At 33.4% G+C, this 13858-nt stretch overlaps 2 protein-coding genes and 1 pseudogene across 2 annotated transcripts in view; all 3 read right to left on the bottom strand.

Moving 5' to 3' along the window:
* LOC104746900 overlaps positions 1–4718 on the bottom strand; it is a 6891-nt pseudogene extending 2173 nt beyond the window's left edge.
* LOC104712584 (protein trichome birefringence-like 26) lies at positions 7516–9397 on the bottom strand. Its single transcript, XM_010429511.2, has 3 exons — positions 9023–9397; positions 8501–8787; positions 7516–8421 (listed from the first exon to the last, which is right to left on the bottom strand). The coding sequence occupies exons 1-3, from the start codon at positions 9270–9272 to the stop codon at positions 7636–7638; spliced, it is 1323 nt and encodes a 440-aa protein (XP_010427813.1). The 5' UTR covers positions 9273–9397; the 3' UTR covers positions 7516–7635.
* Positions 10641–13858, bottom strand: part of LOC104712573 — a 5448-nt gene continuing 2230 nt past the window's right edge. The window contains exons 2-6 of the mRNA XM_010429501.2: positions 13801–13850; positions 11671–13559; positions 11525–11585; positions 11208–11431; positions 10641–11111 (exon numbers count right to left, since the gene is read on the bottom strand). Coding sequence (XP_010427803.1) covers positions 11054–11111; positions 11208–11431; positions 11525–11585; positions 11671–13502 — 2175 coding nt within the window. The 5' untranslated portion in view covers positions 13503–13559; positions 13801–13850 and the 3' untranslated portion in view covers positions 10641–11053. The remainder of the gene's footprint in view (positions 11112–11207; positions 11432–11524; positions 11586–11670; positions 13560–13800; positions 13851–13858) is intronic.

Raw genomic sequence — 13858 nt, 5'->3', positions numbered from 1 at the left:
CCCCCCCCCCTTCGTTTTTGTTTGAAGCCGATGAGCGTCGTCCAAGAGATTATGATAAGCAGCAGCTATCTGACTCTGACTCTGACTCTGAATCTGAATCTGAATCTCATACTCAGGGGAAACTGTCTGAGTATACTCAGGGGAAACTGTCTGAGTCTACTCCAAGCTCCCCGCCTCAGCTAAGACTCCACCTCCGCGACGTTTTGAAGAAGAAGACTAAGAAGAAGACTATGAAGAAGACAAAGAAGAAGACTAAGAAGCCCGTCATGGAAAGCGTAGCCTCCCCTTAAGGGCTAATTAGGCCTCCCTCCGCTTGTCCCTTTCTCTTTTGCTTCCCATGTTTGTAACTTGAAAAAAAAATTTTGCAATGCTTTATGACTGAACCTCTTATGTAATAGACGATATGAGTTTTTAAATACTCTCCCCTAATGTTATTTTCATTCGGTGATACTTGCCAATTTGTTTTCGAAGTACGTACTAGTCAAATCTTGCATCATGATTAGGTTTATAAGGATTTCGACTTTGAACACAATTTATACTATTTGTGAGTAGGGCTTTGGTTTAGTCAGGCATGAGTGTAGCTCCTTCTGCCATAGGGTTTGACTTCTTATAAATACTTCAATTTGGGGAGTAGAGGTTTACCAAACTTATATATATATACCCATTGGCAAGGTGAGAGACTATATATATCTCCCTTGTTTGTCCTACCTTTTGTTTCTTGCAATGATAAATGCATTGACATATGAGAAATTATATCCACATCAATGATAGATGATGTCACAAGATTGGAGATATACACACCATTGAGTAATCAAAACATCAAGCGTGGTGAGGTTGATGATGCGATGTTTTATAATCACAGGCTTCTATGTTTAATAATTTCTATAAATTAATAAATTTCTCCGGTCCCAAGTTGGGACTAGTGTAATTTTAGACACTATTCGATAATATAATAAAATAATTTTTTTTTTTGAAATTTCTTTGTAAATATATAGTCCCATCAATAATATAAATTAATAATTATATAAAACTATCTAAATATATATATATATATATATATCTACACATTAATTTTTATAAGAGTTCATTTTTAATATTTTTACTATATAAAAAACTTTGAATACTATCTTCAAAACATGATAATTGTTATTTTCATTGTAATTGATTTTATAAAAATATTAGTTATAAAGATTTTAAATCTTATTTTTAATATTTTTTTATCAAATTTGAAAAGTCTCTCTATAAATTAATAATTATTAATTTATCGATAAATTAAAACCTCTATAAATTAATACAATTTCATGGTCCCGACTTTATTAATTTATAGAGGTTTTACTGTACATACCATTTGTGAATCTATTGAATGAGTGGTCATTTATGGATTTATGGCATTTGAGTTGATGGAGACAATGAGCATATGTACATCCTTCGCACCTTCAAACTCTTGAATGATATTTACAAACATCATCAAAAAATTTAGCATTGACAAAAGTTAAGATGAATGAATAAAAATAGTGTAAATAACCTCAATCAACAACAAAAATTTCTCGGCTCATCGAGTCAGCATTCGGGAGGGGTGTGATAAAGAACTGAGAGAACCTAACAAAAGAAACGCAATCAAAAGTCAAAATAACCTTACATATAAAAAAAATGAATAAGTAGACTAAACTAGACGAAACAGTGTATACACACTAGATTTGAGTAATCAAAACATCAAGCGTAGTGAGGTTGATGATGCGTCCTTTTATAATCATAGGCTTATATGTCTATTTTTTGTTTTAATTGTTTCAATTCTTTTAGCGTATCTATATATACATTTTTGGATACATTTAGCAAATAAATCCTGAAGTTAGAACATATTTACAAGCATGCCACTCATTAATTATTAATTTCTTTTTAATTTAATTAATTAATATTGAGTTTTGATTTTGGAAAACAAGATTTTCCATCCTAATAAAATTACCAAAACAATATGAACAACTCCCTTTAACATTAAGTATTAAGTTTATAATTAATATTAAGTTTCCAATTTTATAAAACAATAGTAATTAATTCTATAAACACACACATTATTTTCCATCTATAAATCACTACTTATTTAATTGTATGTTATAGTTCCTATAATATAAAACAATAAACCTCAAACAAAATACTTTCTACACTAACTAATATATATCTATATTTATAAGTTTGTACTCTTTTTTTTAAAATACAAATTAAATATTAGTTATTAATATAGTTAATCTACAAAACAAATAACATTTTTTTTTTTAAATAGCCCTGCGGTGTACCGCGGGTGAATATCTAGTATATTTGATTATGTTTGTAAATTTTGACAATGAGTGGAGAGGCTCATATCTTATTTATACCACTTAAGATTCTACTTAACTTCCAATGTGGGATATTATATCCCTAATAAATTCATTGATCAATTGGAAGTGACATCTCAGTTTCTTAGTTTTGATTATGTTTGTAAAGTCATCCTAAATATTAAAGTACTCTTCCTAAAACGAACCTTTACAAATTTCATATATATATTTACTAACAAAGTAACAAGTGCGAAAACGAACGGCTATAGACCGTAACTAGCTACGTACAAGCAAAGCAACATCGAGTACTACTTTACTTTGCAATGCTTTATGACTGAACCTCTTATGTGATGACGATATGTNTAAATAGCCCTGCGGTGTACCGCGGGTGAATATCTAGTATATTTGATTATGTTTGTAAATTTTGACAATGAGTGGAGAGGCTCATATCTTATTTATACCACTTAAGATTCTACTTAACTTCCAATGTGGGATATTATATCCCTAATAAATTCATTGATCAATTGGAAGTGACATCTCAGTTTCTTAGTTTTGATTATGTTTGTAAAGTCATCCTAAATATTAAAGTACTCTTCCTAAAACGAACCTTTACAAATTTCATATATATATTTACTAACAAAGTAACAAGTGCGAAAACGAACGGCTATAGACCGTAACTAGCTACGTACAAGCAAAGCAACATCGAGTACTACTTTACTTTGCAATGCTTTATGACTGAACCTTTTATGTGATGACGATATGTGTTTTTGAGAACTCTCCCCTAATGTTATTTTCATTCGGTGATACTTGCCAATTTGTTTTCAAAGTACGTACTAGTCAAATCTTGCATCATGATTAGGTTTATAAGGATTTCGACTTTGAACACTATTTATACTATTTGATTACTATAATCTCTACAAATCTCAATGATACAGTCGAAACAATATCAATGTTTTAAAGGGATCCAATTTCCCTTTCTTATTTATTTAAGCATTTTTTATAATAATTATTTTCATATGTCTATATACTCTTTAATGTGAAAAAAAATTGTACATATCAACTATTCTGCAGTTTTTATTTGATTTTTTGTTTTATGGTTTTATTTTTTATTTTTGGTATAGATTATAGTTCTTGCAAAATAATCTTGAATGGTATTTGTTTAGTTTTTGATTTTTATCAATAATTCTTCGTAAAAACGTTTTTGAAGTCTTTTTATTTTTTTTTCCTTTTGTTTTGTGTTTAAGAATTGACTAAATAATGATAATAATTATTTTAAAAAATGTCACGTAAAATATGTTNTGAACCCCCCCCCCCCCAATATAATTTGGTTTATTTTTTATCTTTTGAGAAATTACCAAAATAATTTAAATTTTATTAATTATCATAAACTATATATATTGCCAAGGAAAATTATAAACTATAAAAATATGCTAATTTGGTAAAAACAATTAATATAATTAAACTTGATTAAAAACTTATTTTAATTTTTTTTACGCAAAAATTTATTTTGATTTTGGTGAGACGGGTTGGCATTAATCCCATATAGGAAGTTAAGTGGAATTGTTTTTTTTTTTAAACACTTTAAATGTGTACTAGGAGATAAATGTATTATATACATATAACACACGAATTAAAACCTTGAAAACACTACCAAAATCCTATACTTGGAATACTTATATCAAATACCAGTAAAATTTTATATTTTTAAAATCCAATAAATATTCATAACTATACAATCTAAAAATTAATAAAACAATAAGAAAATAACAAATAAATACAATAGAAATTTAAATTTTTTAAAATTAAAAATATTGTTTCGCAGTGTACTGCGGGTTAAATCTTAAATTACTAACAAAGTAACAAGTGGGAAAACGAACGGCTATATAGACCGTAACTAGCTACAAGCAAAGTAACATCGAGTACTACTTTTAACCGATTAAATCGTATAGTTCCCGTTCCCGGTTAAGCATGGCTTCCACCATCACATCATTCCATGAATCAATTGGACCGGGTAAGCACCAATGCAAACAATCATTCTGAACATGGCTCTTAACCGGGAACTATACGATTTGGGGTCAAGCTGGTCGAGGTAAAGCTGGATATCCGAGTTGTTTGGTGTTTCTGATTTGACAAGGAAAGGAGACCAAATGACTGATAGTGTGAAGTTGTGAGAAGGGAATCTCCATATCTTGGATCTGAACTCCTTATCATGATAGATTTCCACCACTTCCTCCACCTGACCAAATAACAAATCCAACAGTTAAATCGAGATTCTTGATTACTTGTAGTCTAAGGAAACCTGAGAACCACCTGAGAGAGGATGCAGATGAAAGACTGGACATGGTTACGAGCGATGGAGTCACCAATGAAAGCCCACCATTTGTTCTTGACAGAATCAAGATTGTACATATTGTAGTTTATATACATATTATGGTTAGAGTAGTTAGGGATTTAATTTTAGTTTTTTTCTTAGTTTAGTTTTGCCAATTTCCCATATTATTATACTATCAATTAAAAGGACCAAGTCTATAAGGCTGTCACATCAATACAACTTTAAAACAGATATGGTTTCATAATTTTATTTAATACTATATATTTCGACGAGTTATATAATAATGAACAAACAATATACGAGTTGTTATCTACCAAATAAGTCAAATTAATATATGATCAATACTAGAAAACAAATTAAACAAATTTATTAAAATCATGCATTATTTGTTTCGATATCTTCCAATGTCAAAAAATAAGTTTCGATATCTTTCAAAACTTGCTCAAATTACTGAATATACGTTCATCGTATGTCTTATGTCATTAGTGACCACCTCCACAGGCTATAAGAAAACGGCAGGATCGCTGCATCTGGTTAAGTAGAATGACACGAGTTCTCTCATTTGTTCCTTTAAAATTAAACGACGTTGCCAAAATTCCTTTCACATATTAAAGGCTCAATAGCTCTGATGTTTAAAAAGATTTGTTAACCGAAGGCCCAATATCTTTCCCCTTGCTTTGCTGTGAAAATTGTTCAATCTCTCTTGATTTGTTTTTTCTCTTTTCATATGTTACCTATACTATGTTTATTGTTATATACTTTAGAAAGAGTTTTTTGGCATTTGCCATGTTTTTTCATTTGTTTTTTTTCCATATGTTAACTAAACCATTTGTTTCTTGAGAGAGTATAAAATGAAGAGGGGTTATTGGTTCTATGATTTTAATGGATTTGGAAATCCAGACAAAAATCATGTGTTATTCAATCATTGATTTTAAAATACTTATCAAAATGATGTGTTATTGGTTCTATGATTTATAAATACTTCTTAAAATCCCATGTTATTAATTCAATGATTTGTTTTTGGATTTCAAAATCCACATTATGTTTTAAATGGATTTGAATGGATTTGAAAGTGTAAAATAGAAGGATTCAAATCTAAGGATAAAACATGTTATTTCAAAATCCATGTATTTTGATTTCTAAAATTTACAATTCAATATGGATTTATAAATCACCTCTCCAATAACAGCCCCGAAATCTCTTTTGCCTTAGGAAATATTAATGAAGAACCAAAACATTATTTAATTTATTTTTTATTGATTTTTTTCCAGAGGTAGACACATAAAATTTGTTTAGGCGCTCAAAAATAACATAATATTTTATATGTACTTGTGCTATTATAGAAGCAAATATTTCCCGGTGTATAATTTTTTTTAATTTGCCCAACATATTGATATCGTTTATTAAAAAAAAATTATATAAAATTAAGTCTAAGTCAATTATAGCATAAATACTTAAAACACTATCTTATTCTTCTATAAATACTCTATATTTTTGTAGTGTTTTTTATTCTTCTATAAATACAATTAAAGCACTATCTTATTTTTCTATAAACACTTAAAACACTATCTTATTCTTTTGTCAGGTTCTCTCAGTTTTTTATCACACCCCTCCTAAATCCTGACTCGATGAGCCGAGAAATTTTTGTTGTTGATTCAGTTTATTTACACCAATTTATTCATTCATCTTAACCTTTGTCAATGCTAAATTTTTGATGATGTTTGTAAATATCATTCCAGAGTTTGAAGGTGCGAATGATGTACATATGCTCATCGTCTCCATCAACTCAGTTGCCACACATCCATGAATGACCACTCAGTTGCCATACATCCGTGCTAAATTTTTAAACCTAATTGGGTATATATGGTAATATATTGCAAAATCTCTTACTACCTTTGAAATATGGGTGAAGATATATTTTAGTGGCATTAAGGAATCACCAAAAGCCATCCATGCCATCCACCCACCAAAGTCCATATGTGATTCTAGTAAACTATATATGCTAGAAGGTGTTAAATACCTCATATCCATGCCATCAACCCACCAAAGCTTCTTCAATTCTTCATTAACATTGTTACATAAGTTACGCTTATTCTCAAAAAATATAAGAAGTTGTATGAGGTTCAAAAGAACATAGGAAGTTATGAGATCTGACTAGCTGACAGTGTTAATCGAAGAATTGAAGAAGGAAATAATGTTGAATAACTTTTTTTTTTTTTGGTAGTAATAAATGTTTAGAACTATCCTCAAATAGCATACATCTAAGTTTTTCTTTCAAGGTTAGCACACACTCTCAAAATATTCCAAAATAGCATTATTAACTTGATTATAAAATACTCCCTCCGGTTTAGTTTAATTGTCATTTTAGAGATTTTTGAGTAGATTAAGAAACATTGTAAGTTGACAAATTTAACCTCTTATATCCATAGCAAATAGACTACGTGACTCTTCAAATCTTTTAATTGTATTAGATTAAATAAGGTTTTTTTTTTTGAGCAAAGATTAAATAAGATTATTTTTAAAAATTTATTGTAAAAATTACCTTGAAAGTTGGGAATGACAAGTAATTTAAAACAAAAAAATAAACCTTAAACGATATCTAAACAAAAACAGAGGGAGTAATAAATAATATATGATGTTACAAGATTGGAGATATACACACTAGATTTGAGTAATCAAAACATAAAGCGTGGTGAAGTAGATGATGCGATGTTTTATAATCACAGGCTTCTATGTCTCTTTTTTGTTTTAATTATTTCAATATTTTTAGCCTATATAATTGATTATGTTTGTAAATTCATTGATCAACTGGAAGTGACATATCAGTTTCTTAGTTTTTACGAAAGTCATCCTTAGATATTAAAGGATTCTTGGTAAAACGAACCATTACAAATTTCATATATATATTTACTAACAAAGTAACAAGTGGGAAAACGAACGGCTATATAGACCGTAACTAGCTACGTACAAGCAAAGCAACATCGAGTACTACTTTTAACCGATTAAATCGTATAGTTCCCGTTCCCGGTTAAGCATGGCTTCCACCATCACATCATTCCATGAATCAATTGGACCGGGTAAGCACCAATGCAGACAATCATTCTGAACATGGCTCTTATCCTTAACTCCAGCAAAAGGATTTGGATGCCGGTACGGTCCCGGATGCCCGTCTGGACGGAGAAGAGACATTCCAGTCGTGTCTAGTAGTCTAATGTTGGATCCCAAACCGAAACCTTTCCCGAATTTCTGAAACACCTCAATCTCAACATCACGCATCACATCATCAACGGTTTTCATTTTCGCCTCACCTTCTTTGAACGGCATCGTTCTGTTGCAATACCCACCAGTGTTCCACTCCCCATTCTCGAAATGGTCAGGCGTTGTAGTTCTGAACAGAACAAGCGGTTTGTGGGTTGAGTTCAGGACAAAGTCACGGAGAAGGTTTAGGGTTTTGCGGTAGGAGTAATCATAGCCGAGGTCTGTTAGGTTGTTTTTGCCTTGGCAGTAATGGCAGCCTGTGATATTGTTGTTCTCATGGAATATTGTGGTTTTCAGGAACCATTTGCCTCCAGAGATGACAACGTAGTCGAATTTAGAGTATTGCACGGTCCATTTGGGCTCGAGCTGGTCGAGGTAAAGCTGGATATCCGAGTTGTTCGGTGTTTCTGATTTGACAAGGAAAGGAGACCAAATGACTGATAGTGTGAAGTTGTGAGAAGGGAATCTCCATATCTTGGATCTGAACTCCTTATCATGATAGATTTCCTCCACTTCTTCCACCTGAGCAATAGATAAATTTAGATTCTTGATTACTTGTAGTCTAAGGAAACCTAAGAACCAAAGAATATATAGAATAAACCTGAGAGAGAATGCAGATGAAAGACTGGACATGGTTACGAGCGATGGAATCACCGATGAAAGCCCACCATTTGTTCTTGACAGAATCAAGAAACTGAGATGGGTTGAACCGAGGAAGGTCACAATCACGAGGCTTCCATCTCCAGAAGAGATAATTCACATCAGGGCGTCCATTCAAAAGACAATTCTGAAAATCTTGAATGTGGTGGCAAGAGAGATTGGTGTACAGAGGACCAGATGGATCAGGTACCCAATCTCCAGTGAAAAGATCACACTTTGCTGATGAACCTGCAAACAAACAATGTTCGTTCACACAGACATTTCATCAAACACATGGTAAACATTAAACACAACAACACAGTAACCCTAATTAGAAATTCTCGACTCGATAAAGTTTATAAATTTCCATTAATTAGAGGTTAGGGTTTCCAAAATTAAACACCCAAGAAACCTAAAGACTCCGTAATCTGACAAAATCTGTAATCTTTTTACCAAAATTGCAAAAGAAAGATGATTGCTTTACCGTTTGCGGAAGAAGTATCCGGCAAATTTGGGGAAATTGGAGAGACGGTGAAACTGGAGATGATGAAATAGTAAGCGAGAGCGACTAAAGACAAGTAAACGAAGAACTTGACCAAGGTTCGATGACGACGATGATCAGTGGAAGAGGAGGAGGAGGGAACAGAAGAAGAAGAAGAAGGAAAAGAAGCGTCTTCTACAATCTTGGCGCCTTTTGGGCTATCAAGCAATACAAGTGTTAATTGCTGTTCCATTGAAGAAGAAGAAGAAGAAGAGAGAACAGTAAAGTGAAATTAGTTGGTGAAGCTATTCAATCAATGGTCCCTTTTATACTTGGCCTCCAGAGATGGTTTTAGCTTCGAAGATGAAAACGTTCTGTGATTTAAGAAAGAAAGAGATGTTTTTAGTTTCTTTATTTACTTCTTTTTTAAAAAATAATAATAAAATAGAGAGAAGAAAAAAAAAACATTTTATTTACTTTTAGTAAATGTAAGAAACCTATTTTATTTGATTATATTTTTCATAATTGATTTATATTTGATACTCATAAATTTGACATTTCGAAATAATTTTTTGATGGTATTTAGACGGTATTTATTAAACTATAATATATCCTCCTAATTTCTAGATATATATTATGAGAGTTTAAATTTAGATCATGACAAAATGACAATAATATAAATTTATAGGTTACGTATTTTTGTTTTTTGTTTTTTTTATAAAGAAAGTTAAAATATGACTAGGGGATTTGAGAGGGTATGTAAATAATTGATTTTCAGAATCTAAAATGGTTTCCTTGTCCTTTTGTTTAATTTATATTTATATTCAAATATTATTAGGAATAAGTTGAGAGTTATGTGTGAAGAAGAACATGCCCTATTTTTGGTCCTCACACCTTTTATCTTAAACTTTTGGTTTGTATCTCCTCAGCCCTTCGTTACAACACTTACCAACCTTTTCTTGAATCTTGGAACTTTGCATTTTACTATTTTAGCAAGCACTACAAGTTTTATTTAATTTTTGTATGGTAAAAGAATGATGATGGTATTACTGTTTCAATATTCGGTGGAAGTTTTACAATGGTAGTATTAGTGTGAATGAATTAACACTAGCTTAGTAGTACTATAAGATTAGAGAAGACATGGGAAACACTCTAGTGACTAGTGAGTCCATTCATTGCTTATAATTTTTTTTGCATAGAGGGATTCCTTGGACAATCTTTTCTCACTCGTTTTTATCATGCTCGCTACTGGTTAGTTATCTTTTTGTTCTTACTCATTATTTTTGTATTTTTGTAAGAAAATATCGATACATGAAAACTAAACCAACGGACCACGAAGCTCTGTTAAGAATAGATTCCCTATGTTGATATTGATATTGGGCCATGATCCTACGGTCTTTTTGTCATGTAAGGAAGGACCACTTCAGTAATAAGCCTTCGAGGAAGTGTACTACTCTACATATATGGACGAATCACGAATCAGTGAAAACTGAAAAGGAAAGAGTTAGTATAAAAGAGGTGACAAGTTAGGTAAAAGATAAAGTTCATAATCAAACTTATATCATTCCAACACATGAAGATATCGTATTCTTGACCAAAAAATCACAAATCAGTTAGGAAAAGGAAAAAGAATGGGAAATAAATATTACAAACCTTACACCGAGATAACCCGGTTTGTATATTCATAACACTAATAACCCCCTCCTAACCGGGTTCTGATAGCTCCGAGCAACTCAGTTTGACCAGTGAGGAGGAGAGTTAAAAAAAAAAAAAAAGGTCTACGTCGTCCTATACTAACAAGAGTACAAGACCAGCGACAAAAAAAAATATTACAGATATTTTCCTCAAAGATAATTTTAGAAGAAAAAAAAAAACAAAATCAATCGTCAAATCAAAATCTAACCCTTTGTCGTGAATAAAAAAGCACACTTTACAATTACTTTTTTTTTTTTAAAACAAATAAATAATATGAAGATTGTAACAAAGAGGCAGAGTCATATTTGGTTGTGTTGCTATTACTTGTGGGAGAGCTTTTCATGAAGCTAATGATCTTGGAACTCTCATGCCGAATCCATGCTTCACCTTCTCAATCCTGTTTTCAAGTTTATCAAACATTTTTACTTTAAAAACAAATAAAAATCTCAAAACATAAAAAATTAACTTTGGTGTGTTAAGTGTTTATGCTTACGTTGGGGCTAATTTGCCAAGGCTCTTAAGTTCTTCACCTGAATCTCCATCAAGGATTCTTCCTGATATATCAACAATGTAAGAACGGTTCTTGTCTTTAGGAAGACCACGACCCACTAGTAACTCGAAATCTCTCTTGTGAAGCTCTCTTCCATTCACAAACACGTCTGTGTTTCCTGCAGCGCAGTTATCAGGCATTGGATGGCTAAACTCTTCAATAAACGGCTGCAACAACAACAAGTAAGCCATCCATTTCTTCATCAACTTGATGACACCGTTACAATAATTAATTCTAGAGAACAATGTGAAGGGACTTACAGGTATTATACCGAGACATGGCTTACTCATCACGCCCCAGAACCCAGCTCGGTAATCATACCTGAATCAGAGACATAAATTAGTAACTGAAACAGGCAAAAATCAAAAACCAAGAGAGAAACAATGAATGTTGAAAGTATTATTACCAATACTTTCCAGCTTGGATTGGTCCAGCAACTTTCTCAGCACTGCTAACAAGATCTTCCGGTATAAGATGTCCATTCACCCAAACCTCTAATGACTTCATCTCATCTTCATTCAGATCAGTAGAGGACCTCGTTGTGACCTCTGTGGACCCGTACTCACTACCCTTTCTGCTTCTTGGTCTGTTGTTGTTGTTGTCTTCTCTTCCGTTTGAGTACCTTGAATCTTCAGAGATCTCTGTGTTAGAGTATCCGTTGTAAGAAACCTCTGTCTCTGTAGCTACTGATTCCGGTTTCGGTGAGTCCTGTTTCATGTAAGACTTTTTTTGCTTATCCGGTTTTTCATAACCTAACTGCGCCATTCCGTAAGCGAGTGCAGCTCGGTTTACATTAGAATACTCAAAAAGTTCAAGGAGACTAGCACTAGTATCAGGAGCAGCTGATTCAGACGCATTTGAGCCTTTACCTCGCCGACGAACAGATTTGACCTCCTTCTGTTGTTGATCACTAGAAATGCTTGATCTCTCTTCATCATCCGAGTGTTGAGATTCAGACCGGATGCTTACCATAGTATCCTGATCATTCCTCTGTATTGGTTCTTCTTCATCTTTACACTGAAGATCGCTACCTGAGTTGTTGAAATCAACAGAAGAAAGTTCCTCTACCACCGCTGTGTTTGTTGTGCTTCTATCTTCAACCTCTTCAGAGACTAGGTTGGTTTCCTCATTACCAGAAGAGAAAACGAGTTTCTTATCAACGATTGTGAAACTAATAACTTCAGAACAAGCACCACATTGAAGCTTATGTTGCCTCCTTTCCTGAGCCAAAAGCTTCTTCTTAGGCAAGTAAAGCAGCTCGAAGCAACTGTGACAAGCTATGAAAGGAGCACCACCACCAAGAGGATGGCAACGACGAGCATCAGTATCCGACACAGCTTTCTTAACATAACCACGAGCAAAAGCACCACCACCCATTTCGGAATCAAGATCACTTGGCCACCTTGCGTAACCACCTCTAGGACCTGTAGAACCCATCGAAGATTGAAAACTCGAACTGTTGTTATTGGCACGCGGACTGTAAGGTGCCATGAGTTTCTCGCCACGATGGTAAGAAGAAACAGGGCTATAGGGAGGCATATCACTGTACTGTGTAGTAAGTTTCTCACCACGATGGTGAGAAGAAACAGGACTGTACGGAGGCAAGTCACCATACCTACTTGGTGTAGCTGGATAGTATGAATGTGGCTCAACGATATCAGAACCAATTTCAACATATTGACCAACAGGATATGGACGAGTCATCTGATTAGGGTAATGACCAGGAGGAGGATACCAGTTAGGATTAGGAACTGGGGGTGGCCTTCTATGGATTTGATACCCATAAGGATCTTGGTAACCTTGAGGATACATTCCAGGGTAAGGAACTGGCTCTGGATATGGATGGTAATAAGAAGGACCAGGGTTAGGATTAGGACCATGGAGATGAACTGGTCTAAGAAATGGCTGATTCTGATCTTGTTCTTTAGTTTTATCAACTGCATTACCACCACCACCACCACGGAGGAGATGATCTTTGATTGAATCTAACCTTCTTAGAAGCTCAGCTCGTTCTTGCTCAGTATACTCAATAGGGTTGCTGCTCGTGTTCTTAGAAGAAGAATCTGAACCGTAGTTAAGCTCACCAGGCTCGTCATTTCTCAAACTTTTGCCAGATCTTTGAGACCCGTTTAGCGAACTTGATGTTTTCTCCTTAAGAAGTGTATTATCATCTTCGCTTCTTGAAGAGCCAGCTTCTGATCTACCATCAGCTTCAGAGACATCACCTCGTGACCTCATCAGCTTTCTCCGATTAACCCAGAAGAGAAGACTAGGTTTCTAGGGTTTTGCTTTCAACTGCAAGTCAAAATCAAAAACCTCAACTTTAGATTTAAAAATTCATACCCAAAAACGCAATTGAATCAGATGAAACTACCAAACGAATGAAATCTAGAAAAAAAATTCTAAAATAAAAATGGAAACTTTTACTTTTTGTCTACTCGGAAGACAATACTTTTTGTCTACTCGGAAGACAATTTTGAGTTCATGGGCACACACACAGAGAGAATAAGATTCGATTTTTCGAAGCCAAACGAACCTGGAAGAATGTTGTAGTCGCCGCCGAGTTAGGTGACTTCTCCGGTGGTGAGGGGGGG

Source organism: Camelina sativa, chromosome 2, assembly GCF_000633955.1.
Source record: "Camelina sativa cultivar DH55 chromosome 2, Cs, whole genome shotgun sequence".
Classification (NCBI taxonomy): domain Eukaryota; kingdom Viridiplantae; phylum Streptophyta; class Magnoliopsida; order Brassicales; family Brassicaceae; genus Camelina; species Camelina sativa.
The sequence above is the reverse complement of the archived record's forward strand: the minus strand, read 5'-3'. Positions and strand labels throughout refer to the sequence as shown.